At 42.0% G+C, this 26,932-nt stretch overlaps 1 protein-coding gene across 3 annotated transcripts in view; it reads left to right on the top strand.

The window, feature by feature from the left end:
- The window catches only part of SGPL1 (sphingosine-1-phosphate lyase 1), a 51,061-nt gene that overhangs the window by 21,414 nt on the left and 2,715 nt on the right, over nt 1-26,932 (top strand). For all 3 annotated transcript variants that reach the window (XM_082603085.1, XM_082603084.1, XM_082603086.1), the window contains exons 3-12: nt 475-640; nt 5,864-5,931; nt 8,841-8,988; nt 11,346-11,422; nt 12,848-12,976; nt 20,459-20,547; nt 22,503-22,608; nt 23,908-24,006; nt 24,645-24,794; nt 25,911-26,149. In XM_082603085.1, coding sequence (XP_082459211.1) covers nt 475-640; nt 5,864-5,931; nt 8,841-8,988; nt 11,346-11,422; nt 12,848-12,976; nt 20,459-20,547; nt 22,503-22,608; nt 23,908-24,006; nt 24,645-24,794; nt 25,911-26,149 — 1,271 coding nt within the window. The remainder of the gene's footprint in view (nt 1-474; nt 641-5,863; nt 5,932-8,840; nt 8,989-11,345; nt 11,423-12,847; nt 12,977-20,458; nt 20,548-22,502; nt 22,609-23,907; nt 24,007-24,644; nt 24,795-25,910; nt 26,150-26,932) is intronic.

Genomic DNA, 26,932 nt, shown 5'->3' on the forward strand with positions numbered 1-26,932 from the left:
CTCAGTAGTTGTGGCATGTGGGCTCAGTAGTTGTGGCTCCTGGGCTCTAGAGTGCAGGCTAAGTAGTGGTGGCGCATGGACTCAGTAGTTGTGGCTTGCGGGCTCTAGAACGCAGGCTCAGTAGTTGTGGCACACGGGCTTAGTTGCTCCGTGGCATGTGGGATCTTCCCAGACCAGGGCTCGAACGTGTGTCCCCTGCATTGGCAGGTGGATTCTTAACCACTGCACCACCAGGGAAGTCCAATTAACCTTTTATTTTACAGATAGAAGATCAAAAACTGTCAAAATCCATTGTCTGTTAAGGGGCAGTGTGCACTGGAGTTCTAGAGCAGAAGCAGGATGATAAGATTATTGCTGGGGTAGGGCCAGATCATGAGTGGCCTTGCCCTTGAAAAATCAGTTGAAGAGCAAACTAAGAATAGACTTCCTTTCTCTCTTTGAATGTAATATTTCTTCTTTCTTTTGTATTTCTAGAAGGCCTTTGAGCCCTACTTCGAGATTTTGGAAGTGTATTCCACAAAGGCCAAGAATTATGTAAACGGGCATTGCACCAAGTATGAGCCCTGGCAGCTAATTGCATGGAGTGTCGTGTGGACTCTGCTGATAGTCTGGGTGTACGAGTTTGTCTTCCAGCCAGAGAGTAAGTATACTGTCCCCCCTGTAAAGATACAGTGGAGTTACACTAGCTTTGGAACTGATGGCTAACGGACTGTACTCATTTCTTGCCTGGTTGGTTTGGTTCTGATTTTTAAAATCTGTTTAAATAGAAGGGACATTGCCTTCTGACTGGTAAAGCTTTAATAGGACTTGTGTAACTGTAACTGTTATGTTGATTTTTCTGGATTTGCAGTTTATATTAAAACCCCTGAGAGATTAGTCCTGGTAAGGATCCACAGAGTATGGCTTAAACCCTCTTCACTTCAGCTTCTTGCCTAGAACATAATTGTGTCACCTGGAGTTCCCCAAGCATGAGTTTGTTGCTTTCACTTTAGGCCATTGTTTCAATAAAGATTATGTGACATTGGAACAGCACTCATGCAGTGACCATTGGAATGTCTGCTATGTGTCAGGCACTGCCAGGCTCTAGGGATATCTATACAAGTAATACAGGGTCCGTGTCCTCTTGGAGTTGAACCTCTGCTGTCAGGGGACAGTACACTTGGAGCTTCCTGGGTAGTGACTCCAGGAGCCAGACTGACATGGGAAGAGGAGGCTGCTTCTCAGGGAGTGTGGAAGATGAGAAGTCTATTAGTGATCAGTTAGAACACCCTCCATCCTTCCCCAGATCCTGCCCACACTCCCTGCACCCCTCCCTGCCTCCCACCGCCTGGTTGTGTGGCACCTCCTTACAAATTCTTTTCCCTTGCAGGCTGTGGTTTGTAAGTACATGGTAGGAGAGGTGATGGGTGCTCCGTACACTCCCCTGCACCCCTTCCTCACCCTTAGTAGGGTATCTGAGTTAATAACATTGACGAGAGTTGCTTGCCATTTCTCATTTGTTTTAAATTTCCATAACTATTTGCTTCCCCGGTAACATCTGTTTGAAGGGGCTCTTTAACTGAATACTGTTTCTGCTTTTCTTCCTCTTCCCCCAGAAAAGTCAACTTAGAGGCCAGATTCTGTTTCCTCTCTTTACCATGCAGACAGCCATCCAGCTGTTCTAGTAACATTGCCGAGTTATGGCCGAGTCAACATTGCACTTAATTAAAATGGAAATGAGACGTGACTGCCCTGTCTGAAGTTTAGCTCACTCCAGCTTTAAAAACCCTGTCCTCAGTTTCTGTTCCTAGTCCGTGCAAGATTTTCTCATAAACTCTGACAAATTAGACAGACTAACCCTTGTGCTTCGTTTGCTCTGTGGTTTGGAAACGGACGCAACCCCTGTCCCTTCTGCTCAGGCTTATTCCTTTCCTGGGAAGCATTTGATTCAGTGCTGCCCACCATCCTGTCCAACTCCAGAGGCCTCTAAGGAGTAGCAGTAAATGTACTTCTCTTTTTTTTTTATTGTGATAGAATATACATAACATAAAATTGATCATTTTACCCATTTTTAAGTGGACAGTTCAGTGACATTAAGTGCATTCACATTGTTGTGCAGCCATCACCACCATCCTTCTCTAGAACTCTCTCATCATTGTAAGCTCTGTACCCATTAAACACAAACTTCCCACTACCTCTCCCTGGCTCCTGACAGCCACCATTCTGTGTACCTTTCCTTTTAAGACGGTGCATTTGTAAATCCAAACTAAGGCCAGAGATCTTGAGGTTTATATTTCTTTGCTGTGATTAGTATTAGCTTTAGGTATTTACTTCTGTTTTCCATTGTGCAGCCCTCGGTGCCCGTGTGCATTTTGCTTAACCAGTAGTTGAAGCAAGCCATCTTAGGTCTCAGGTACTTACTTGCCTTTAGCGTTCAAAAAAGAATGTGCTGGCTTCTGAGTACACCATGAGAAAATTAATGGGAGCAGTGTGTTAATGGTCTGTGGCATCTAAATCTTTGTGAAATCCAAGCCATTGTGGTTGTTTTATTGTTTTTATTTTTTTGCGGTACACGGGCCTCTCACTGTTGTGGCCTCTCCCGTTGCGGAGCACAGGCTCCGGACGCACAGGCTCAGCGGCCATGGCTCACGGGCCCAGCCACTCCACGGCATGTGGGATCTTCCTGGACTGGGGTACGAACCCGCGTCCCCTGCATCGGCAGGTGGACTCTCAACCACTGCGCCACCAGGGAAGCCCTGTTGTTTTATTTTTAATAACATTTTTTCTTTTATAACAGCAGTACATGTTCATTGTATAAAATTAGGCAATATAGCTAAACCAAAAGAAAAAAATTCAAATCTTATTACCTAGAGATAACCACCATTTATGTATCTGTATCTCTTTCTATATCTGAATCTGGTTGAATCATATAAAATGAAGTTTTTGTCAGTCAGAAATTGTTGAATATTGGCAATTTCATATTGCTTTAATACGTATACACACACATTTTTTATTTTGTAACTTCCAACTTGAATTTTAGACACAGATAGAAATGTCTTCCCTCCAGAGATGGGAGGTAATTTTTTTTTTTTTTTTTTTTTTTTTTTTTGCGGTATGCGGGCCTCTCACTGTTGTGGCCTCCCCCGTTGCGGAGCACAGGCTCCGGACACGCAGGCCCAGCGGCCATGGCTCACGGGCCCAGCCGCTCCGCGGCATATGGGATCCTCCCAGACCGGGGCACGAACCCGTATCCCCTGCATCGGCAGGCGGACTCTCAACCACTGCGCCACCAGGGAGGCCCGATGGGAGGTAATTTTGATAGCACTGCCGATTTCTTCAGCACCTTGCTCATGTAGAAGTATCCCACGTATTACTGAACATCCAGTCACTTTTAGTATATTGCCTTAGAGGAGTCTAAGGTCCGTCTAGTGATAAATTTTGCTGATCTTCAAATTCCGGGTACCCTTCTGAGGGAGGAGGGTAATTGCGGAACACAGGACAGACATGGGTAGATAAGAACTGGAGGTGGCAGGAGGGTGGGGTGGGGCAGGGCTGGAGCCCTCTAAGGTGTGATCTCTCCTTTAATCCTGCTCCATCCTTACTAACTCATGTTGACTTAAACTGTGGGACCGTCTGCAGTTCATCAACAGAAATCTGAGTTCTGTTGTAGGAGGAGGTTTCTAGCCATGGCACCTTGAGCAACACCCTTAAGCCTGTTGGCCTGTTTCCTCACAGTAAAATGAGCATAATAATACTGCTTTACCCAGTCTCAAAGAGTGATGGGAGGATCGAGTGGCATAAGTGGTGTGAAAGGGATTTGTAAACTGTAAAGAGCCACGCATTGTCGTTCTTACACCGGCATTTCTTATTGTATTACCTTAAAACATTCTCGTTACTTTTTTTTCCTGTACCTCTGGGAAATTTTACTTTTGAGATTATCTTTTTAGGTCTTGACCACATAATCTTTTCATTCTCGATTTCTCCACCTCTGGTCTGTATTCTGTTCTTTTTACCCTGTACCATATTATCTCACAACTTTCACAAAATTAGTTTATTCTTTTCTCCTCCACCTAGTCACATTAATGTACTTTTGGACACCTGACTCAGCTTGCTGATTTTTAGACCTCTTTCTACCTCATTAATTAATTACTTCATCTATTAAATAAGGAAGTGGTTCTGAATCTTTACAGCTTTAACATTGTTAGAAATAATCAAATAACAAGCAGCTTAACTATCCAACACTAAGTTATGCTCATTTGATGGACTACTGTGGTAACACTGAAAAACACGTTTAGGAAGAATTTTTAATAATGTAGAAAATGCTGTAAATGAGAAGAGGATATGATATTGTACATACAGTAAGATCTCAGGACTGAAAGGAAATACTCCAAAATTTAAACAAAAAGTAACAGTGGTTTCAGTCCCTTTGTCTTAGTCAGTCTGTGTCTTAGATACTGGGTTTTGTCCCAGACATTTACAGTGTTGACCTCAGTGCTAGGCACTTAGGGATGCAACCTAAGCAAAAACAACTAGTAAAGATGCAAGGCATCATATAATAAACACCCAAAGAAGGTACAGACACATTCTTTGGCTGTTGAAAGCACCTTCTGGCCAAGGAAATTGGAATTTCCCAGATCTCCTAGGAAAGCAGTGAAGTTCATTCAGTTCATGCCTTATATCTTTGCAGATATAGAAAGCCTATGTATAGATTCCTTAGAAACTCACTTGGGATAACTGAAAACTCCTGTTGTGCATTTGAAGCAGTGTAGAGGCCTGGGAGTCTAGGACTAGAAAAACAAAGACTTCAGTTAAATCCCCGTCCCATCACTGATTTGATCTGTGGCCTTGAGCAAGTTATTAATGCTTTGATCCTTAGCTGCCCTTGGATAGCAGGTAGTGCCTTCTTTGCCAACCTCAAAATCTTGTTGTCAGAGTCAGTTGAGATGTACTGAACGTGAATTCATTAAAAGGCACGACTGTCTATTTAGATGCCATGTATTTATAACTATTGTAATTGATAAGATCAGAATTCCATATTTGTCCTGTGTACTGCCCAACAGAATGGAGTCTGATTGGTGTCCATGATATTTGAAGGCCTTTTTAGGTCCAGAAAATGTTGTTGGGATGTGTGTTGAATGAGAGACTGGAGCATAGATCCTGAAGAAAAGCATGGGTTGGGCATTTGTTTTGAGGGAGGGGAGAGAAATGTTGGGCATCCGGAAACCTTGGGAAGGTAAGGAGCTCTGCAATATACTTGACCCAGCAATTCTCTTTCTGGGAATTTATCCTGTAGGTATACTGTCACGTACACATACGGTGTGTGTTACAAGGTTAGCTATTTCAGCATGGTTTGTGATAGCAAATATTAGAAACAACCTAAGTTTCCATCAGGAAAGGGCAGGTTAAATAAATTAGGGTACATCCATCTAATGGAATACTCTACAGGTATAAAAATGAATGAGGAAGCACAGATCTTTAAAAGAATATTGCTAAGTAGAAGAACAAGGTCTAGTACAGTGCTGGAGTTTGCTACCTTTTGTGTAAAAGAGACAAATAAGAACATACCTCTATTCTTACTTGTATATGCATAAAGAAATTCTAGAAGGGTATCTAGAAACTAGTAGTAATATTAACCTGGGGGTAGGATGAGGGTCTGGGGGATAGATGAGAGAGCGAGTGTGTTTATTTTTTTATTTTTGAACCATGTAAATGTATTACTTATTCAAAAATTAAAAGGTTTTTTAAAAAAGGAAAGAAACTACCTTTGCCATCTGAGGGCAGGTGAGATTGCGGAGGACATGTTGAATAGTTCTTACATTATGACTATCAGGTCATATAATCTGTGGAAATTTATTTGGATAATAGAACCATTTGTTTCTTTTAGGTTTATGGTCAAGGTTTAAAAAGAGATGTTTTAAGCTTATCCGGAAGATGCCTATTATTGGTCGTAAGGTAAGCAGAATCCTGTAGATTTTCCCTACCGCCTCCTACCCCCATGGTCATCAGACCTCTTTCTTTATAGTCACTGAAACTAGAAGTTCAAGGGAGCTGGGTGAGTTTTGTCCCCCACCTCCAAGAAACATTCGACAATGTCTGGAGACATTTTTGGATATCACAAGAGGAGGTGGGTGCTGTCGGCATCTAGTGGACAGAGGCCAGGGATGCTGCTGAACACCCTCCAGTGCACAGGTCAGCCTCCACAGCAGAAGACTGGCTGACTCAAAATAGCAGAAGTGCCAAGAATGAGAAGGCTGGCTCCGCCCTTTCTCCAACGTATCTGACCGAAGGAGAAAGATGCTATTCAGGAGAAATTTGAAATTAGACAACCTGACAGAAGTGACATGAAGCTTTGGAGCAATATTTGGCTGAATTTAGACACTTATCAGGGATTGAGTGCTTACATGGTTTAGATCGGGGTTGGCAAACATTTCCTGTAAAGGGCTAGGTATGAAGCATTTTAGACGTTGCAGGCCATACCATGTCTGCCACAGCTCCTCACCCCTGCCCTTGCAGAGGGAAAGCAGTGATAGTACGATGGGTAGAGGAATGAGCCTGGGTGTGTTCCAGTGAGATTCTCTTTACAAAAACAGGCACAGGCCAAATTCAGCCTGTAGTTTGATTTGGCCTGTAGTTTGCTGATCCCAGGTTCAGAAACTTAGAGCAGAGCCATTCTCTTGCTCTTTGTTCATATCTGTAGTCTAGTATGTTCCCTTCACTGGATCCTCTTTATCCTCATCCACGCTCAGGATAAGGCAGTCACGTCTGTACCCTTCCCACAGATTCTTTATCACAGGTGAAAATAAACAGGGCAGGCCCCACTGCAGGCTCTAAGGAACGCACATGATCCTTGATGGCTTCATCTTCCTTGCTTCCCTGCCCCTCAACTTTGCTGCAAGCTTTCTTTCACTTCTGGCTTTCAGTTCCTTTTCCCCCTTTCCTGGCCAAACCAGAAAAGATGGCAGTTATCTTTTAGCCTTTGACTGAAGTCCCTTCAGACCACTGTGCTAAGTCTCCCAGAACTTTGTATTTTCAGCTTCATTTCCTGTGGGGAAGTGAAAGTAATAACTGGGGTGGAGAAGGAGAATGAGGGCTTTTATTTGACCTCTAATCATATTAAGCCCTAAAATTGAATCTACTTCAGTCCTTAGAAAATGAAGGGTAGGGGAGAGGGAAGATAGAAAGGATGGACTGATCACAAAGGATAATAACTTTTCCCTGTATTATTCCCTGTATTTTTTCTGCCTTTATTCATCACACTTTTCCCCTTCAGTTTCAGATTTTGAGACATATAAATGCTGGGGTTCCAGAACCCATTAAATGTATATGATAACAGAATTGGAAGGTACTTAGAAACTGTATAATCACCTTTTAATTTTTAGATGCAGATTTTGAGGCGCAGAGACAAAAGTTACTTGTTTTGAGTGAGTGTGTGTGTCCCTCTGTCATTCATTGAGCACCTGCTCAGGGTCAGGTACTATTCTGGGTGCTGGGGACACAGTGGTGAACAAGGCCAAGTCCCTCCTCCATAGAATCTATATTTCAGTACTAAGGAAAGACAGAAAATGAATAAGTAAACAAATACATAAGAATTTCACTTTGAAATAAATGCTGTGAAGAAATTAAAATGCAGTGGAGATTCTGAGGCAAGAATTGGGGTGAGGATGTGCTTGCTGTGCTTTCTAACATGCCTCTCTATCATTTTTGTCTGTTTTTATTACAACAGCATCATCTATGCATGGAAGCTCAGCTTTCATAGTTCTGGTTACATTTATGCAGCATAATTCTTTACTTACAACTTGAAAAATATCTTCATGTCCATCACATGCCCTGGCATTGCCCAGGAGTGTGGACCATGCTTCCTGCCAATGTCTGCGTGTTAGACTTTGCAGACATGTTTTAAAGGAGAGGCTTTCCCTGTAGTTTCATTGAGGGCCACATCTAAGAAGACCCTCTTGGATTCTAATCATCCATGGCACTTTTCATTACCTGACTTTTAGTTTCTGTGATGCTAAAAATAAGCTCAGGAGAACAGGACACACACACACACACCCCACCCCTGGCCTAAGTTTGTTTTGTTCACTGTGTATCTCTGGCCCACAGTAGTAGTTCAACAAGTATTTATTAAGTAAATAAGTGAATGAATGAAAGAAAATGTCTGATGAGGATGGAAACGAAATAACCATAGCTGATAAATGATGTAGCAGAAAGGACTTGAGCTCCTCCTAGCACTTAAGAGTCAAGCAGTGCAAAGCTGTCAACCTGAGGAGACAGGTGGCAGCCTCCCTGGCTCTTCCCAGCATGTCTTGTGCTTCTGTGTGGGGATTTGTGTAGGGCCTCCAGATTCCTGGTGTGCTCTGGGCGTGCCTTGGTGAAGGAGCTCATCCCTTGCTCAAGCACCAGAATCTATTTTACTGCTGCTTGGCCTGTTTTCTGGTTACTGTTCATGGTTCTACTTTAGTTTCTTTGGTGCACACACTGTAGCTGCTGCCAAGGGACGAACAAGGTCCAAATATCGCCCTCAGAGAAGTGCTGACTTTAGCAAATGCAAACCAAGTAAAGCATTGGTGAGGTCAACGTGGCAGAGGAAAAGGGTGGGGGTGGAGTAGGGAATTGAGTGTCTCTTTGACCTTCAGAGAGAAAGCTGACTTTTCAGACTTCTAAGAGACTATTGCCCAGGCCAGAAAATAGCTGAATGGTCAAAATGTCACCACACCTTTTTAAGAAAAAATACCATCCTTATTCTGAAGCACTTGTGCAGTGCCCAGCATTGAGCAGTTGGTTTGGTGTTGTAACTGGTTCTTCTACTCTCTGCGCTGTATTCTTCTAGCTCCCTATTAACTTTATATTCCTTATCTTTGGAGATCCAAGATAAGTTGAACAAGACCAAGGAAGATATTAGCAAGAATATGTCATTCCTGAAAGTGGACAAAGATTACGTGAAAGCCCTGCCCTCTCAAGGAATGAGCCCGGCTGCAGTTCTGGAGAAGCTCAAAGAATACAGCTCTATGGGTACGATTCTCAGCAAATATACGCTCCCTACTTCCTTAATGTGGCTGGTTATTTGGTCATCATTTGATGTTCGCAGAGGTTAAGAAGAGTTCATCCCTGGTGCTTCTATATTCAGGAGGGCCCACTCCCTGTCTCAAAGGCTGAATTTCGTACTTTAAAAACTGAATTTATATAGATTCATCCTTCACCCATAAAGCAAACAAATCTCAGAGATGGTGGAACTTGGTTCCATTTTCTTTTCTAAGCCTGAATAAAATAGACCGATTTGTTTTTCGGAAAGAGAAAATACCTAATAAAATGAAATACAGGTTCATTATAGAAATTGTGAAATTGTATAGAGGCACAGAAGAAAATAAGTCAGTATAATTTCATCCTCAAAAGATAAACACAGATGATATATATGTATAATCTCAGAATGTTAATAGTGTTTTGTGTAATAAGCACACACACTTACATATATGTATGCATGAGCACGTGTGGGAAGGATAAATGAACGTAAGTAGCTTAATGTTTAAGAGTACAGCCCGGATTCACTCAGCCTGGATTCACATCTGGTTCAGCCACTTAAAATATGGCCTTGGGTTGGTTACTTAACTTCTCTCTGCCTCTGTTTCTGTCTCTCTACTATGAGGATAATAACAATGGTACTTATCTGAAAGGATAATTGTAGAGATTAAATGAGATTATGCATGTAAATATATAATACCTGGCTTATAATAAGTACTCAATAAATGTTAACTATTATTAACACAAACATGTTTGTTACAAATTAAGATCATATTACAAATACCTTTTAAAAATAGGCTTTTTAGTTTGGCATAATTTTAGATTTATAGAAAATTTGCAAAGATAATAGATTTCCCACATACCCCTTACCCAGCTTCTCCTGATGTTAACATCTAAAATAACCATGGTACATTTGTCAAAACTAAAAAATTAACATCGGTACAGTGCTATTAACTAAACTACAAATTCTATTCCTGTTTCATCAGTTTTTCTATAATGTCCTTTTTCCTGTTGTAGGATCTAGTCCAGGATACCATATTACATTTTAAAATTTCTAATTGACATCTGTTGAATTTTTGACATCAGATGGTGCAAAACTAGATACAGTGCAGGATTTATATATGATATAAAGCAAGGATTAACATTCTCTGAGGCCTGTGTATTAAAGATTTCTATGATTATGAGGGCTGGTTGGCTGCCCCATATTTCCTTCCCTTCCATTTTTAAGTCACTGTCCATTGCCATACTCTGTAGCCCCAGTAAAAGAACAGGAAATAAAACCATATATCCTACTTTTGAAATGCTGGTGACCTCTGGTCTGAAGACATACATGGCACAGACCAGTGTCCTCTAAAGAAAGAGGGAAAGTCAAACTGGTCACAAGCTGGCAGATCACATGAGAATGAGGGGTTTGTCGGGATATTCACTACTCAGTCTTCTGCTCTCATTGGAACTGCAGATCTTGGCTTTGTAGAGCCCATGGCAACAGTTTTCAGTTAGGGTGCTTCTGTAATTCTCACTACCCGTTTTCAATAGGGCACAGCCATGTTGTCATAAAAGGACCTGAGACACCCACATGAACAGATTTGTTGGTATTGTAGAGTGTCTCTGGGGGAGCACCTCAGACAGGAAGTGGAAAGTCGGACCTTACATTCTGGTCAGGAACCTGTCCTCTGAGCCTTCTCCCAGTGATGGCTGTGTTCCTGATGCTGAGTGCTGCAGCAGAGGTTGCTGGAAGCAGGTGGCTAATTCTGTATGGGTTTCCAGGCTTGTCTGAAGGAGGGGTCCCTGAGGACAGGATGCCAATGGTTCATATCTCACCATGGTTTGTCTAGTCAGGGATTCAGTTTCCTGGCTCCAGCTCTGGTGATAGTATACTGAAATTCTGCACCTTCGCCTTACTCTTTTCTGCTAACTCTGCTCGTAGCAGTTCCCACACTTCCTTTGACTGGCCAGGAAGGGAGAGAAGAAGGAAGCCACTGCCGAAAAAGGTCAAGCTGAGCCACACAGAGAACAGAAAAGGAGTACAGATAAAGGAAAATTGTTCTGCTGTTAGAAGGCAGTTGGGGATGATATTATTATTGGACTATCTTTACTGTACCCAGATGCTGTTCGTACCTTTTTCACACTGTTGTTGATGGTAATTGTTGACCGTTCATCTTTATTTTGCTGTGATAGCTCTTTATTGGAGTTCTTTTTCTTGATTTCATGTAAGAACACCTTTGGGTTTCCACTCCCAACTTTTTTTTTCTTTTGTATGCAGAGGAGTTTCTTCCTATTTCTTCTTTATTAGAACCTGTCTTCCCAAAGCCTCCTGCTTACTGATCCAGTAGTCTTCCCTTTCTCTGTAGATGTCTTGTGGCAAGAAGGGAAGGCCTCCGGCGCGGTGTACAGTGGGGAGAAGGAGCTCACTGAACTCCTTGTGAAGGTGAGCGAGTGCCCAGTACTTGCAGGGAGTGTGTGGCCCTGCCACTTTAGATTACTGCATTTTTTTCTCCTTATTTTTGTAATTAAAGAAAATTACTTAATGAAAGTTTATTGTTAAAATAAAACTAAAGAGGTTTAGCAAGTGTCTCTTTACCCAGACATAGGCGAATATGCATAATATTGATCAAAGACATCTTCAATCTGTAAAAAAAAGTAAAATGTTACTATGTTTCCAGGCTTCATAGACGCCCTGTGTAGAAGGCAGATACTAGGGAAGGTAGTCCATCATTTGAGATTATTAATGACAAGATATATTTTGTTGGATCAGAAGAGACAAGGGATGGAAACTGGGTCATAATTTCCTATACTACATGAGTCTCAAATCACATGATCTGAGAATGAGCAGTGGTCTCAACTATAATTCAAATAATTCTCATTTTTTGTTGACTTAAAAATTGCCTTTAGCTTCTTCCACTTCTAATCAAATTTATTTTTTAAACCCCACTTTGTCATATAAAATTGGCATTGGACTGCTGGTCTCTAAGGTCTTTGTGTTTGATTATTCTGACTATGAAACTGTGCATACCTTACTAAATATTATAGGTTTTGCTCAGCTGTGTCTTGATGTAATACCCTGACCTTACTTCTACGCTTAAGAATGTTTCAGTGGCTTCCCATTATCTACAGGACAAAACTCAAGCTGCCCATGCAGAAGAAAATACAAGTCCCTTCGTGAGCCAGCTCCCACCTATTTTTTTCAACCATTCCTGTTATTTTCCCTCATGAATACTAACCATTGCCTTTTCTCTTCACTGAGTACACCTTGCTCCTGTGTTGTTTTCCTTTCCCTTCTGTTCTAAGTGATGAATTCCTATTCATGTCTCAAGGTTCCACTGAACAGATAACCTCCAGACCACTCAGGATGTTCGTTATTCCCTCTTTAAGGCCCCTTACCCTCATGTACGTACGTACATCTGGTATCGCACTTAAAATAGTTGTGCCAGACACTCTACTTAAAGTGCTTCGCGTGCGTTATCTTATTTACTTATGGCTAGAACCCCATCAGATAGGTACTATGATTATCCCCTTTAGCATGAGGAAATTGAGCCTCAGAGAGGTTATCTGACCTAAGAATACACAGCTAGAAGTGATAGGTAAAGCTAAGATTTCAAACTGGGGCTGTTTGGTGTTTTAGTCTGTGCTTTTAACCGCATTTATACTTCCTCTCTTACCACATTGTAAAACAATTTTTATGCCTGTCTGTCTCCTCCACTATATTTTGATCTTCTTTAGATTGGGGAACATATCTTACCATTTTTTCAGTTTCTAGTGTTGTGTCTGATACCTAGAAACTTTTGTTTGTTGCGTGATTCTTTTTTTTTAATACAGTGTAATTGTCTTCACATCTGCTTGCATTTCTCTGCAGGCTTATGGAGATTTTGCATGGAGTAATCCGCTGCATCCAGATATCTTCCCAGGACTACGTAAAATAGAAGCAGAGATTGTGAGGATGGCTTGTTCCCTATTCAATGGGGGACCAGATTCCTGTGGATGTGTAAGTATATGCAGGTGGCATCCTATAATCTGATTTGTTTAGCTTAAAATGGAAGAGTTTATTCAAAACATTTTATTACACAAGTAATACATGATTATTTTAGGAAGATCCAGATTAACAGCGATTTTTAAAGGTTATGATTTTGTAATTCATGGAGTATCAACATTTTGGTAAATATCTTATAGATATTTTTTTATCTTCAGTCTTTTATTTTGAAAAACTTTAAACTTACATTAAGTTGTCAGAATAGTTTAAAGAACATCCTAGATTCACTAAATATAAATATTTTGTCATATCTGCTCTCTCCTCCTCTTTCTCTCCCTCCCTTTCTTTCACCTACCTACCTACCTACCCACTTATCTATATAATTTTTTCAAACCATCCTATACTTTTTTGATATACTTGTTTTGCTTGAGCTGGATGTTTATTATTTTGCTATAAATTGAATCTCAGTTGGTTTAGGAGTAAAGGAAGAGGGTGTCATTGTATTTAAAGATGCGCATGAGGATTCCTTCTTTCAACTATTCTTTCCAGTAGATGTTTGTTAGTTTTCCTAAACTGTGATTGATAAACTTCTGTTGAGGTTTGGTACCACAAACTGATATTGCCTTCTCTAGAAAAAAGTAAATTTCAGCTTATCAAGATAGTTAGATTTAACCCAGGGTGCTGTAATGGTAACCTAGAGGTGCTAATCCTATCATACCAAATACTTTTGTAATCATTAGAAAGTCTGCAAATTTAATTTTGAAGGGCCCATCCAAAGACGAGAACATTTTATAGTTACTTTTTTGTTTTTTCCCCAATAAGCAGCATTGGGTTTTACTTTTAAGTTGGCACCATGAAAAATCAACATGTTCAAATACTCAGTAGCTAACAAAACTGGTATTCCTGGCATTCATTTTCCCCCCAAAAGTTCCAAAACTGTTAAAAACCCAACCATAATCTAGCAGTGGGTTCCCTTACGGCATTTAGATGAACGGGATGATGTAGAGGGGAGATGCCAGTATACGTACAGTACGTGGGTATTCTTCTGTGCCATTAGACTCTTTATGAACTTTCTTTAAAAGCCTCACTAAATATTTTTTTAATAATTTCTCTGAAGATCAGTTGCTCAGTTTACTTTTTTTTTTTTTTTAATGGAGTATAGTTGCTTTACAGTGTTGTGTTAGTTTCTGCTGTACAACGAAGTGGATCAGCTATATGTATACCTATATCCCCTCCCTCTTGGACCTCCCCCACCCCACATCCCACCCATCTAGGTCATCACAGAGCACCGAGCTGAGCTCCCTGTGCTATACAGCAGGTTCCCACCAGCCATCTGTTTTACATGTGGTAGTGTATATATATCAATCCTAACCTCCCAATTCATCCCACCCTCCCCATCCCCCTGTGTCTACATGTCCGTTCTCTACATATGCATCTCTATTCCTGCCCTGAAAATAGGTTCATCTGTACCATTTTTCTAGATTCCACATATATGCGTTAATACATGATACTTGTTTTTCTCTTTCTGACTTCACTTCACTCTGTATGACAGGCTCTGTGAACTTTTAAGAGACCACAGGTTAAACAAGCACAAAAACAGTTTGGCCTTATCCAGTGAAGTTGAAGATACCCATATCTTATGACTCTGATATGCCACTACTTGGGATATATTCTAGAAAAACGTACATGTGTGTATCAGGATAGATGTATATTCATAGCAAAATTGTTCATGATAGCTAAAAACTGGAAATAACTCAAATGCTTATCAACAGTGGGGTGGATGAATCATAGAATAGTGTGTCAGTCAGTCTATTGTAGCTGTCACTCAGAATGATACTCAAATTACTCCATTTTTGGCCAGTGGGAACTTCTTAATTTTGGCTCCTGGGTCTTTTTGCATGACTCAAGGAGTCTTTGCGAGCTTCCTCTCTTTCCTTCTTCTTTTTTTTGCACAAACTATTTTTATTTGATGAAATATTCCAGGTTTACCTTTTACATTTCCTGCTCCAGACCCAGAATCAGCCATTCGTTCAAGGAGCCCTAGTTCATTTATAGCCATGTAAAATATTTACATGGTTCCTAAGTCAAATTTATGGAATAAGACAGTTTTAAAAATTAACCAGAATAAAACCTGGAGAGACAAATAGAATGTTAAGAGACATGAATGATAGAGTGAGAAAGGCTAACACACCTCTAGTTGGTATTTAAAAGCAGCCAGAAAACATAGATAACCTGTAAAGGTTTAACTTTTAGAACAACTGATATTCTCAATAGCAACAATGGCTGGGGCAGTTGGGGTTAGAAGAAAGATGGGCTATGAGTTGAGAATTGTTGGAGCTGGGTGATACATGCAGGGGTTTTATTAATTCCCTCTTTAGCTGTGTATAATCTACTCTTTAGTTCTTCCATTGGGTTTTTAAATTTCATTTACTGTGTTTTTCATTCTTGAGAATTCTGTTTGGTTCTTTTTTTTTTTTTAATTTGCTTGGTTGTTCTTTGTAGTCCCTTTCCTTGTCTTATGCTTTGTTTATTTAAATATATTACACATAATTATTTTATAGTCTGTCTGATAATTCCATTATTCATGAGCCTTACCTGTCTGCTTCTGCTGGTTTCACTTAACTCTGTCTTGTATCCTTATATTTGTGTGTTGTTTTTTTTTCTGTGAGTCACTCATTTTCTTGGAAACTTAACTTTGAGGCCTAGATTGAAGTTAAGTTCTTCCAGAGAAGATTTGTATTTTTGTATTTACTTCTGTCAGTTACTGGGGATTTGCTGGGAAGTGCTGCCACACTGGAGCCAATTTAAGTCGGATTTTCAGCTCACAGTTTTGTACTATGGAAGTCGTCTGAGCTCAGACCACAAACTCAAATAAAAGCTGTCTTGGCATACATTCTTGAGAGATCCTTATTTTTCTTTACCCTGAGCATCTGGGTTGAGAAAAGTAATTTTTCTTGCTGTTCTCTTCTGTATCAGTGGGGTTTATTTCTTATACTGCTAAGAGTGTGGGTGAAGTCTCTGTTTTCAGCCATCCCCTCTTAGATTCCTTATCTTGAGCAGGCCCTACATTTATTTCCTGTTTATTTGTCAAAGTGGGAGTTTGAGGTCTAGATCTAGGAGTTGGCAATAACCCTCAAAGTTAAAACCAGCTTTGACATTCACTTATCTTGTAGGATTCTTGATTTTGCTTTGTTTGGGGGTTCAGTGTGTTCCTTTATGTTAACTCAGTCGTGGATGTAAAAATATTTTTTATGTTTTATCAGGCTTTTTTAGTCGTTCTAGTTAGGAGGGTTGCCCAAGTATATTAATGTATATTGCTGGAAATAGAAGTTCCATGATTGTTTTTTTCCATGTGGGAGACCTTTGTATACTTGAAAGCCTCTTTCCCCCTGAATCTTCTCTTCACCACAGTTTTCCTAGGATTCTCAGCTTTTCTTAGAGAATATGATTTCACAGATTTCCACCCATGCCCGGCCTTCCTCTCTGAACGCCTTTTGGTTATCTATGACTAGCCAGGTGGACACAGTTCTGCAAATGTAGAGCAGCACTGAGCTTTCAATCTCTTTCTTATCTGGGTTCACTAAATTTACCTTAAACCTTTCCTCTAAGTCAATATTTTTATTCTCAGCAGTGTTTAGTCTGTTTCTTGCTGTTCCTAATGTATTTAGTAATTCTGGAATCATGCTACTTGGTACTTTGGGGTTTTTTTCAGGTCTGTGGTCTCATTCTGTTGTTTCAGTGTCCAGTCTTTCAGCTTTTGTTTTCTTGAATTCATGTTCTTATGATATTGTCCTACAGTGAGAAACAGGAGGAATTTCCTTCTGAGTTGGCCTTTATTTTGCAGGCTACCTTTTTTTCTTTTTATATGTTTGCATAGTTACCATGCTATTTCTTTCATCTTGGCTCATGCTTCAGTGACTGTCTCTAGACATATTCTGTTTGTTCTGATGCATGATGGGTCACTTCTTGTCTGAGAGGCAAGGCTTGGGTAAAGCTTTGTTCCACCTCTATTAGAATATGTAGGCCTCTTCTGAGATTTTGTCAAAAGTTACCTACGAGGGGACTTCCCTGGTGGTGCAGTGGTTGAGAGTCCGCCTGCTGATGCAGGGGACACGTGTTCGTGCCCCTGTCCGGGAAGATCCCACATACCACAGAGTGGTTGGGCCCGTGAGCCACGGCCGCGGAGCCTGCACGTCCAGAGCCTGTGCTCCGCAACGGGAGAGGCCACAACAGTGAGAGGCCCGCTTACAGCAAAAAAAAAAAAAAAAAAAAAAAAGTTACCTACGAGAGTTCACTCTGCCTAACTGGAAGAGAATAATACTCTTTGGGCTTTATTTCTTTAGCAGCTGATCCTGTATCCCTGGAGTCTTCACTTTAGAGAGTCAGTCCTGGTGTTCTTTCTCCCCAGGCTGCTTGTTTCTCCCCAGCCGCTATGTCTGTCACCCACTCATCTGACAACAAAGAAACTGCCTCCATTTGCTTCTCTGAAGATTTGGGGGGTGTTAATGAGAATTCTCAGGGTTTTGCTGACTTACCTGGACAATTTCCGTGTCTCGGAGGAGGGTCTAAGAACTGGGTTTTACTCTTTGCTGTGCTTTAGAAACTTGTTTCTTTTTCTCATCATCAGTATTTGAAGTTTATTGTGTTAGATTCCCTCTCTTTCCTTGTTTGGTGTTGTTATTGCAGGGTTTTACTGCTTTTTTCCTTTATTCTTGCACGTACTGGGGGAGAGAAAATCTGTGAAGTAGTTTCAGTCTTCCATCTTAATCCAGAAATCCAACTCTGGTGGGGGGGTTTGCATTGCTACAGTTAAACCAAGCCTCTCCCATTAGGACCCTTTTTAGTGCTGTGTCAGGGGTCAGGAGAAGGAAAGACAGAGTCAAAGATCCCCAGTCTCTTCTGATACTTAAGACTTTTATAAGAGAACTAATTACATCTGGGATTATGTGAGTGTCTGTCTTTCTCTCTGTATCTCTCTCTGTCTCTCTCTTGATGAGCCACTTCTGGTGAAGAAAGTTCAGAGTTCAGAGGTGGGAAACAAGAAGACACGGCCAACTGGCTGGGCAGTCTTTAGCCTGTTCCCAACTAAGGTATTAAGCTCTTCTCATTCTTTATTCTTCAACCTTAAACTGTCCTTTTATTAGCTTCATTTGCCCCAGTTAGAATGGGTGAGAGGTGACTTTATATACTGAAAGAAATTAGGTTGCCATGGGAAACAGTCTTGGCTTGTGCAAATGCCGTCATGTCCAAACAGTATCTAAAAGAAAAATTTCCAAATAGGACCTGTTCTCTTGTTTTCTGACTTAGATGTCATATATTAGGGTGAGAGGTTTTAAAAATGTTGAAAGATGTTGACTAATGTAATAAGTAGTTATTGCGGCCTCTGTCTTCTTACTTCAGAATTAGATTTCCATTTTTGGAGGGGTGGTGCCAGGGGTAGAAGGAAATGGGAGAGTAGCAGCATATTTGAACACAGAATTTAGGGATCAGAAATAAAAATTGGAAGTAAAATTTAGGTGTTCCTGCTTTTACAGTCCAAAGTACACTGGTGTTTGCCTAACAGATAATGATGTTGATTGGATTAGTTATTGGACTGAAAATAGGACATGTGAAGTGAGTGAGTGACTAGGGGGTTGGAAATATTTCTGCTTAGGTCATTGCTGGACCTTAGTGAGAGATGAGTGCGCTGAGGACTTGATCCTTTCCCGACTTCCTTCACAACTGGCTTGGCTCCTCATGTGATGTTCTGAGGTTTTACACTGGACCACAGGACTTGCCGCGATTTGCAGCGCTGACCTCAATTGTAAGCAGAGAAATGCAGAGACCTACAAACAAGTGTCCTGTGCCCGAGTTCAGTGGCTTACTGTGTGCATGACAGTCACATGTTTCCTGAAGGCTTCCTCAATTACAAAATGACTGACTCTTCTCAGCTAATCTTCCATATAATTCCTGACTACTGGTATTTTTTATTTTTTATTTTTATTTTTTTGGCTTCACTGGGTCTTTGTTGCTGCGCATGGGCTTTCTCTAGTTGTGGCGAGTGGGGGCTACACTTTGTTGTGGTGTGCGGGCTTCTCGTTGCGGTGGCTTCTCTTGTTGCAGAGCACAGGCTCTAGACGCGTGGACTTCGGTAGTTGTGGCTCGCAGGCTCGATAGAGTGCAGGCTCAGTAGTTGTGGCGCATGGGCTTAGCTGCTCTGCAGCATGTGAGATCTTCCCGGAGCAGGGCTCGAACCCATGTCCCCTGCACTGGCAGGTGGGCTCTTAACCACTGTGCCACCAGGGAAGTCCCTCCACTGGGATATTGTATCCTGTGGTATTTTTGTCTTATATGTGGATATTACTTGAGGAAATTTCAGTCATTGCCTGCTCTCATTTCATCTCATGTTAAGTTACACTAAATATGAAAATGTAGAAAGTTTTACTTTTTATCAAAAGATGGATGACATTGGATGAATCACTTAGTCTCTCAGTTTTGGGGCTCAGTTTTCTTACCTGTAAAATGGAAAAGCTTTCTAAGATTATATGAATCTTTGGAGATGATAAATCTAAGGAAATATCCATCTAGCTCAGTGCTATGGCTTTTTTTTTTCCTGTTTGTTTTGAAATTATTTTATTCTTAGATGTTACCAAAGGATAGCCAGATGGGTATGACATGCCTGTATTGGTCATGGTTTACTGAGAGTCAAATCAGGCATTAAGAAATGTTAATGGAGGGTCTGGTAGGTGTCAGCTACTAGCTAGGTGCCAGGAATATTGTCTTGAACAGAACGGTCCCCACCTTCGTGAGTTTTGTAGTCCAGTGAGGAAGACAAGATGAATGAAATGACCTCTGAGTATTTTTGTATCAGCTCTGGTAAAGAAATTCACCTGTATCAGAGGTGCTAGGCCTAGCTTCAGGAGAACATTTTTCTTCACTTTAAAAACATTAGGATTTTTTTTTTTTTAATTTCAGGTAAGTAAGTTAACAAACTTCTAAGTAGAGGCTTCTGGTTTTTCCTGTGTTTCAAACTTGTCAAAACCACAAGTTTACTTTGGAATATCTGAGTGTCTCTTCTTGGTCTTCTAATGTATTGCATAGCTGACTAGAGTTGTAACTTCACAGTTTCACATTCTTCAATGGGCATTAAAAATTTAAATCAAAGCCAGTAATCCTGATGCTTTTGGATGGGGTAAAATGCCCTATGCTATCTGCAACTGGACGAACAACAGAAATGTAGGCGGGCTGTGCACAGATGGGATCTGGGCAGATGTACATTTGTTCATACAGTGTGGAACTTCTAATCATTTAGTAGCTTTTATTCTTCTCCTGAACCAAGATTGGGCTTAGCCAATAAAGTCAAATTTTCCTTCTGGCGGACAGAAGCATCTGCTCTGCAGCATGCATCCAAGATCTCACCTGTTTCTGCATCAGATACCCTCAAGATCAAGGCAGGAAGTGCATGCTGATAGCTATCCCTAACTCCCTTCCACAGATGGCTTCTCTTTTTTCTTACAGGTGACCTCCGGGGGGACAGAAAGTATTCTGATGGCCTGTAAAGCTTATCGGGAACTGGCCTTCGAGAATGGGATCAAAACTCCAGAAATGTATGTACAGTTCCCTTGGTATCCATGGAGGATTGGTTCCAGGACCCCCATGGATACCAAATCCTCGATGCTCAGGTCCCTTATATAAAGTGGTATAGTATTTGTGTATGGCCTATGCATATCCTCCATATAGTGGTGTGTGTTTTTTTTTAATTTATTTATTTTTGGCTGCATTGGGTCTTTGTTGCTGCAGGCAGGCTTTCTCTAGCTGCGGTGAGCCGGGGGCTACCCTTCATTGTGGTGTGCAGGCTTCTCATTGTGGTGGCTTCTCTTGTTGTGGAGCACGGGCTCTAGCGCACAGGCTCGGTAGTTGTGGCGCACAGGCTTAGTTGCTCTGCGGCACGTGGGATCTTCCTAGACCAGGGCTCAAACCCGTATCCCCTGCATTGGCAGGCGGATTCTTAACCACTGCGCCACCAGGGAAGCCCCTCCATATGGTTTTAAATCATCTCTAGATTACTTAGAATACTTAACGTGTAAATGCTGTGTAAACAGTTGCCGGTATGCAGCAAATACAAGTTTTGCTTTTTGGAACTTTTTTCCCCCTGAATATTTTCCTTCCTTGGGTGGTTGAACTCATGGATACATAGGGCTTGACTGTATGTGTGGCTGGGTTTTTTCCCCTTTTAGGTTTGTCTGTGTGGAATACTGCTGTGTGAAATAGCCTGATAATCTGTTTTCTGATTCTTGTCTTCCTCTGGTAATTCCAGTCCTCTTCTCTCCCGTCCTGTGCCCTTGACCGTTATCCTTCACATTCAGCAAAGTCCTAAGTGGATCTGCTAGTTAATATTGAAGGTCATTCTCTTTCCCAACCACCCAGATTTATACATGGTGTGTATTGCAAGCAAGAACAAGATCCTTTTTCTAAAAGTTGACAGAGTTATAGGACTACATCTTTGAATTCTGTGATGCTATAAGTTTATCTCGCGCCTAAGGAAAGCTCTCTACTTATCTCAGTTCAGTGAAAGTTACTTAAATATAATAGGCTGCCTCGGGGTGCTCCCTAAGAAAATTTCAGCCTGACACCTGTGTTCTGGGAGCAAAGTTTTTAAAAATCTTCTTGAGATGTACCCATATTGCCACCCCATGGACATAATTTTGATACTTGGTTGCATTTTTTTCCTCTAGTTTCCCTCCTTGTACAGTGTGTTTATACCACATCTCTTGGGTTAATTTTTTTCCACAAGTGTCAGTGACTAAGGGTTTTGTTGTACATGATCTCATGCTGTGATTCATACCTAGCCTAAGAGAGTAAGTCAGGCTGCCGTCTCTCTTCATGCATGAACCTTTGATGCTTGGTACTTATTCAGTGATAGCGATTTTTCTGCCTTAAAGGGAACAGATTAATTGTAAGAGAGGAGTAATTGAGGGAAGTCTGAAAGCAAATGACTTGGTTTCCTTTTTCAATACTGTTTGAAATGCTGCTCCCAAATATGTAGGAAAAATGGGGATTTTAGTTTTTCATAGGATCATGGTCTTTCAGAGATGGAGACCACTGATCTGATACTTGACCACTGCTTTAATATCCCTGCTGAGCAATCTTATGTTTTCTGCTTGAACACGTGTTGTGTCAGGAAGCTTGCTCCTCACTGAGGTACCTGCCTTTAGGTAGGCAACCTCTAGAGGGTTCCACCGCTTGTTGATCTGATCCAGATTCCCTGTCAGCCCTGATTTATGATTGGGATCCCTCCATGTGGCATTATTTCCAAGTTCTTCCTGCTGCCAAAATGATTTGGTAGCAAGAAGAAGTAGGGAGAAGGTTTCTCTAGAAAATCAGGTGACCTCTTTTTGTCTGTGCTTAAAAAGAAAAATAAAACAATATAAACAGTTTTGAAAACTGGACTAAAAATAATCAGAAGTTTCTTCCTGCTGATTTAGATTAGCTGCTAACCATGTTATCTCTCGAACCCCGTTTTGATTTGAATTTCACTGTTTTCTTCTTCCCTGTCCTTTAGTGTAGCCCCCCAGAGTGCCCATGCTGCATTTGACAAAGCAGCCAACTATTTTGGGATGAAGATTAAACGAGTTCCACTGAACAAAGTGATGGAGGTGGATGTTCAGGTGAGTTCCTCTGAAGGGCTGTTGTCTGTCTTGGGCTGCAAGAAGCAGGAAGTGCTTTTTCCAGTGTCACACACAGACAGGCTCAAATGCCTCTGATTGTAGGAGCCAGGGTTGCAAAAACTGCCACTGGCAGTGGTGAGTCACTGCAGCTTCAGTCTTTTCATGAACTCTAATAGGAAGATGAGACTCAATTGAGACTTTAAAGACCTGGGTTTTGCTTCAGCACCATCACTTTCTCTTCTATTTGTAAAATGAGCCAGGACTAACTTGCCCTAAGACTCTCACTGTCGTTTTCGATTGGCCTGAATTAGTACCATTGCCATTATAATAGTAATTTTTTTTCAGAAGTAAACTGTACAATTTATTAGCACCAGCATTATTCCCCCCCACCTTAATTGAGGTATTAACTAATTAATTGACAAGTAAAAAACTGTGTATAAGGTATACAACTTGGTGTTTTGATACATTGTGAAATAATCACCACAGTCAAGCTATTTAACATCTCCATCACCTCACGTAGTTACCATTTTCTTTTTTCATGGTTGGAATACTTAAGACCACCCTGCAGATCTCTCAGCAGGTTTCAGCTGTACAGTGCAGTATTGTTCAGCATAGTCACATGGCTCTACATTAGATCTCCAGAACTTACTCATCTTGCATAACTGGAACTTGGTACCCCTCGACCAACATCTCCCTGTTTCCCTCATCCTCCAGCTCCTGGCAACCACAGTTCTACTCTTTGCATCTATGAGTTTGTTTTAGATCCCTCATATAAGTGGGATCGTGCAGTATTTGTCCTTCTGTGTCTGGCTTATTTAACTTAGCGTGATGTCCTCCAAGTTCATCCACGTTGTCGCCAATGGCAGGATTGTTTAAGCCAGAGTAATATTCCTTTAGTCATTACTTTTAAGCCTTGCATTTACACAGGAGAACTCTGTAGTTTTCTGAGTGTTACCAGAATCGCATTCGAGCCTCATGACAACCTGGGGAGGTCGTAGGAGCTGTCAGTGTTATTGCAGCCGAGGACTCACATTTGGCTCTTTTGCCTCTTAGCCGAATGTTCTGTTTTACCCTCACGGTGATTCTGCTGTTTTTGCACTGGGCTCTCAGACGGTTCCCCCCAAATGTCCGTGTCCGGCCAGCACGGCAGGGCGGTGGTCTTCTTCCAGGCTGGAGGGGTGAAGCGGGGTGCTAGTGGGACTGGAACTCGAGGCTGGTAGCCTAGATTGCTCCTGGGGGCAGAAGAGAGGAGGAAGTGTGATGTGGCTTCTCACTTTCCTTTCAACTTTAAACCCTTAGGCAATGCGAAGAGCCATCTCCAGGAACACTGCCATGCTCGTCTGTTCTGCCCCCCAGTTTCCTCATGGTGTGATAGATCCTGTCCCTGATGTGGCCAAGGTGTGTGCGAGAATGGACTCCTAGGCAGGCAGATGGAGATTTTAAAGTAGAATCGAATGGTGCAGTACTTGGCAAAAAGAAGCGATTTTGAGTTTAGATTCTAGCCCAGTGGTGATGAACAGCTCTCATCCGCCCTGTGATAAGCTGCACAGCTCTGCCGAAGCCTCTGAAAGTGACTAGCTTCTGCTCTGGGGGAGGGATAACACAAGGAGGAAGGCTTTGTTTAAACTGGACATTCTGAAGCAGTACTGACATTTTGATTCAGGTCAGGAAATAATCTCCATTTAGGGCATGCCTGCCAGAGCCCACCATGCTGCCCCGGGGCACCCCTCCCTCCTTCCCCGCCCCCAGCCTAAATCAGAGTGCTTCTCATTTCTTGCTGGATTTTGCAGGTGAGTTTGAGGCCCCGCGTATTTAAATATAAAATAGAAACCACATTCAGATGAATTATTTTGAAAGACAACCACATTTGAAAGACAAGCTTTATTAAAAATGTCAAAAATAGCCAGGTTTTTAAAACATGGAAGACAGTGCATAATGCCTTGGGCCTGTATCCCACCATTCCACCCGTGTCTTGCAAACTTTTTGTTGTAGGGCTATAACTGATATTGTCTATGGTCTTTGGTTTTTGGAACTAGCTGGCTGTCAAATACAAAATACCTCTTCATGTGGACGCTTGTCTGGGGGGCTTCCTCATCGTCTTTATGGAGAAAGCTGGATACCCACTGGAGCAGCCATTTGATTTCCGGGTGAAAGGTGTGACCAGCATTTCAGCTGATACTCATAAGGTGAGTGAGGGAAGAGACCGCGTGTTAATCAAAGTAGACAGTTGATTATTTTGACTACTACCAATAAAATAAATCGGTTAAAGCATTAGTTTCCCCCATTAATATAAAATTAAATCTGGCTCTCTGCTCTCACCAAGGCAGCTGATTCATATGACAAGGTACAGTGCTAGAGGTGACCAGCAGTAGTGAAAAGGAACCTGTTATCTTTATGTCACAGCTAAGAGGATTTCTGTATCCAGTGACTGTATGTAACTGGGACATGCTAGTGTAGTGGCCCTTATACAAAGGTTCCCTGAAGCCTTGGGGGTGGGGGGAGGAGGTGAGGTTGATAACCAGAGCTCCTAAGAGGAGGTATGCTGATGCTGCAGCCCCCATGCTCCTGGGGCTGCTGTACCTGCGTGACTGGAGTTTATCACTGGAAGAGTCCTTTTGAAAAAGGGATGAACTTTGTGCTCAGGAATGTTTGGCTTGTAATGTTTGAAAGGTCCATGCCTGCTATCCCTGGTGGACTGAGGCAAAGTGCCCTTTTTCTTACTGTCCATCCTTGTGTGGCTCAGGGGTTAACATAAGTCACATATTAGCTTCAGTGAGTTAATTAGGAGGGCACACTCGTGAAGTACATAGTTCATTTTACAGCTGGATTAAGTAGCTTCTAGATTTTGAGCACCATGGTGTTCTTAAGAAGGAAGCATGATACTAAGCAAAAAGGATGGAAAGGGAGTCAGATCGTGATTTTAGTTTCTACAAGTGACCTCAATTCCATCCTGTCCTGGCTTCCAGTGGAAATTTATCTTTGCTTCCATCCTGACATACCTCCCTGGGGTACTGTCTTAAATAAGGAAAACTATGCTGCATGACAGATAGGAAGCAAACCCATTAACTAGACAAGATGTTGTTTTTCCTGGGCCTCAGATTCCTCATTCCTAAAATAGAGAATTTAAACCCCATGAACCCCACCCCCGAAGTTTCTTATACTCTTTAATAAATAAGTTGGAAATCGTAATGTGAGTGGGAACACAGGGAAACTGACAGACAGGGGGAATCTGCATGAAGAGAGTTCTGGGGCAGGTCTGCCGCATGGAACTGTACACTCACCTGTCTGCTTCTCCCCCTCAGTATGGCTACGCTCCCAAGGGCTCTTCAGTGGTGTTATACTCTGACAAGAAGTACAGGCACTATCAGTTCTTCGTTGACACAGATTGGCAGGGCGGCATCTACGCTTCCCCAACCATTGCGGGCTCACGGCCTGGTGGCATCAGTGCAGCCTGTTGGGCCGCCCTGATGTACTTCGGTGAGAGCGGCTACGTTGAAGCAACCAAGCAGATCATCAAAACCACTCGCTTCCTCAAGTCAGAGTATGTCTGGAAGGTTGGGGGGCTCTGCCGTGTCCCTTGCTCTGTCTGCTATAGGCTCAAGGCAGCTGCTAGGCCAAGTGCCATGGCTCCAGCCCGTCTGCAGGCCCCGCAGCTTAGGAGTGTGGTGTTGGCCTGGGGGGGTAAGCTCCCTTGCTGTGCTGTGACGCGGAGGCCACACCCGGGCTTCGTCTGTAGGCCATTTTGTCTCCAAGGATGTCCCTAACAACTGGCAGCTCTTACCAGGTGCTGATGTACAGCTTAATGGTTAAGACAGCGGTTCTCAAAACTTGAGGTTGAATCCTAATCAGTCACATGGAGGGCTTGTTAAGACGCAGATTGCTGGGGCCCACTCTTAGAGTTCTGACTCAGTAGGTCTGGAATGGGAGTCTGAAGATTTGCATTTCTGAAAGTTCCCAGTGGACACTAATGCTGCTGGTCTGAGTCACACTTGGAGAATCGCTGGAGTAAGAGAAGAACTGGAGAGGGGGAGGGCGGGAGGGGTGGTGAAATCTGGGGTTAAGGCTAGAACCAGCTTGTGTGCTTTGTCTAACACACCTCTTCGTGTGTCACCTGCCTGGCTCTCCGTGTGTCACCAGGATTGGGGAGGCCTTTTCACGATCTTGAGGGTGAATGAAAGCAGCCAGTAGGCACGGCTCACTTGAAAAAGGCCTGCATATGGTCCTGTTACACCCATCTGCTGAGAAGTGCTGTACCATTTCTTGCTTTAGGGATTACATGGATGACTTTATTATTTTTATTTTTTTATTTTGTTGCTGCACGCAG

This window comes from Mesoplodon mirus (genome assembly GCF_964341445.2).
Source record: "Mesoplodon mirus genome assembly, chromosome: 2".
Classification (NCBI taxonomy): Eukaryota; Metazoa; Chordata; class Mammalia; order Artiodactyla; family Ziphiidae; genus Mesoplodon; species Mesoplodon mirus.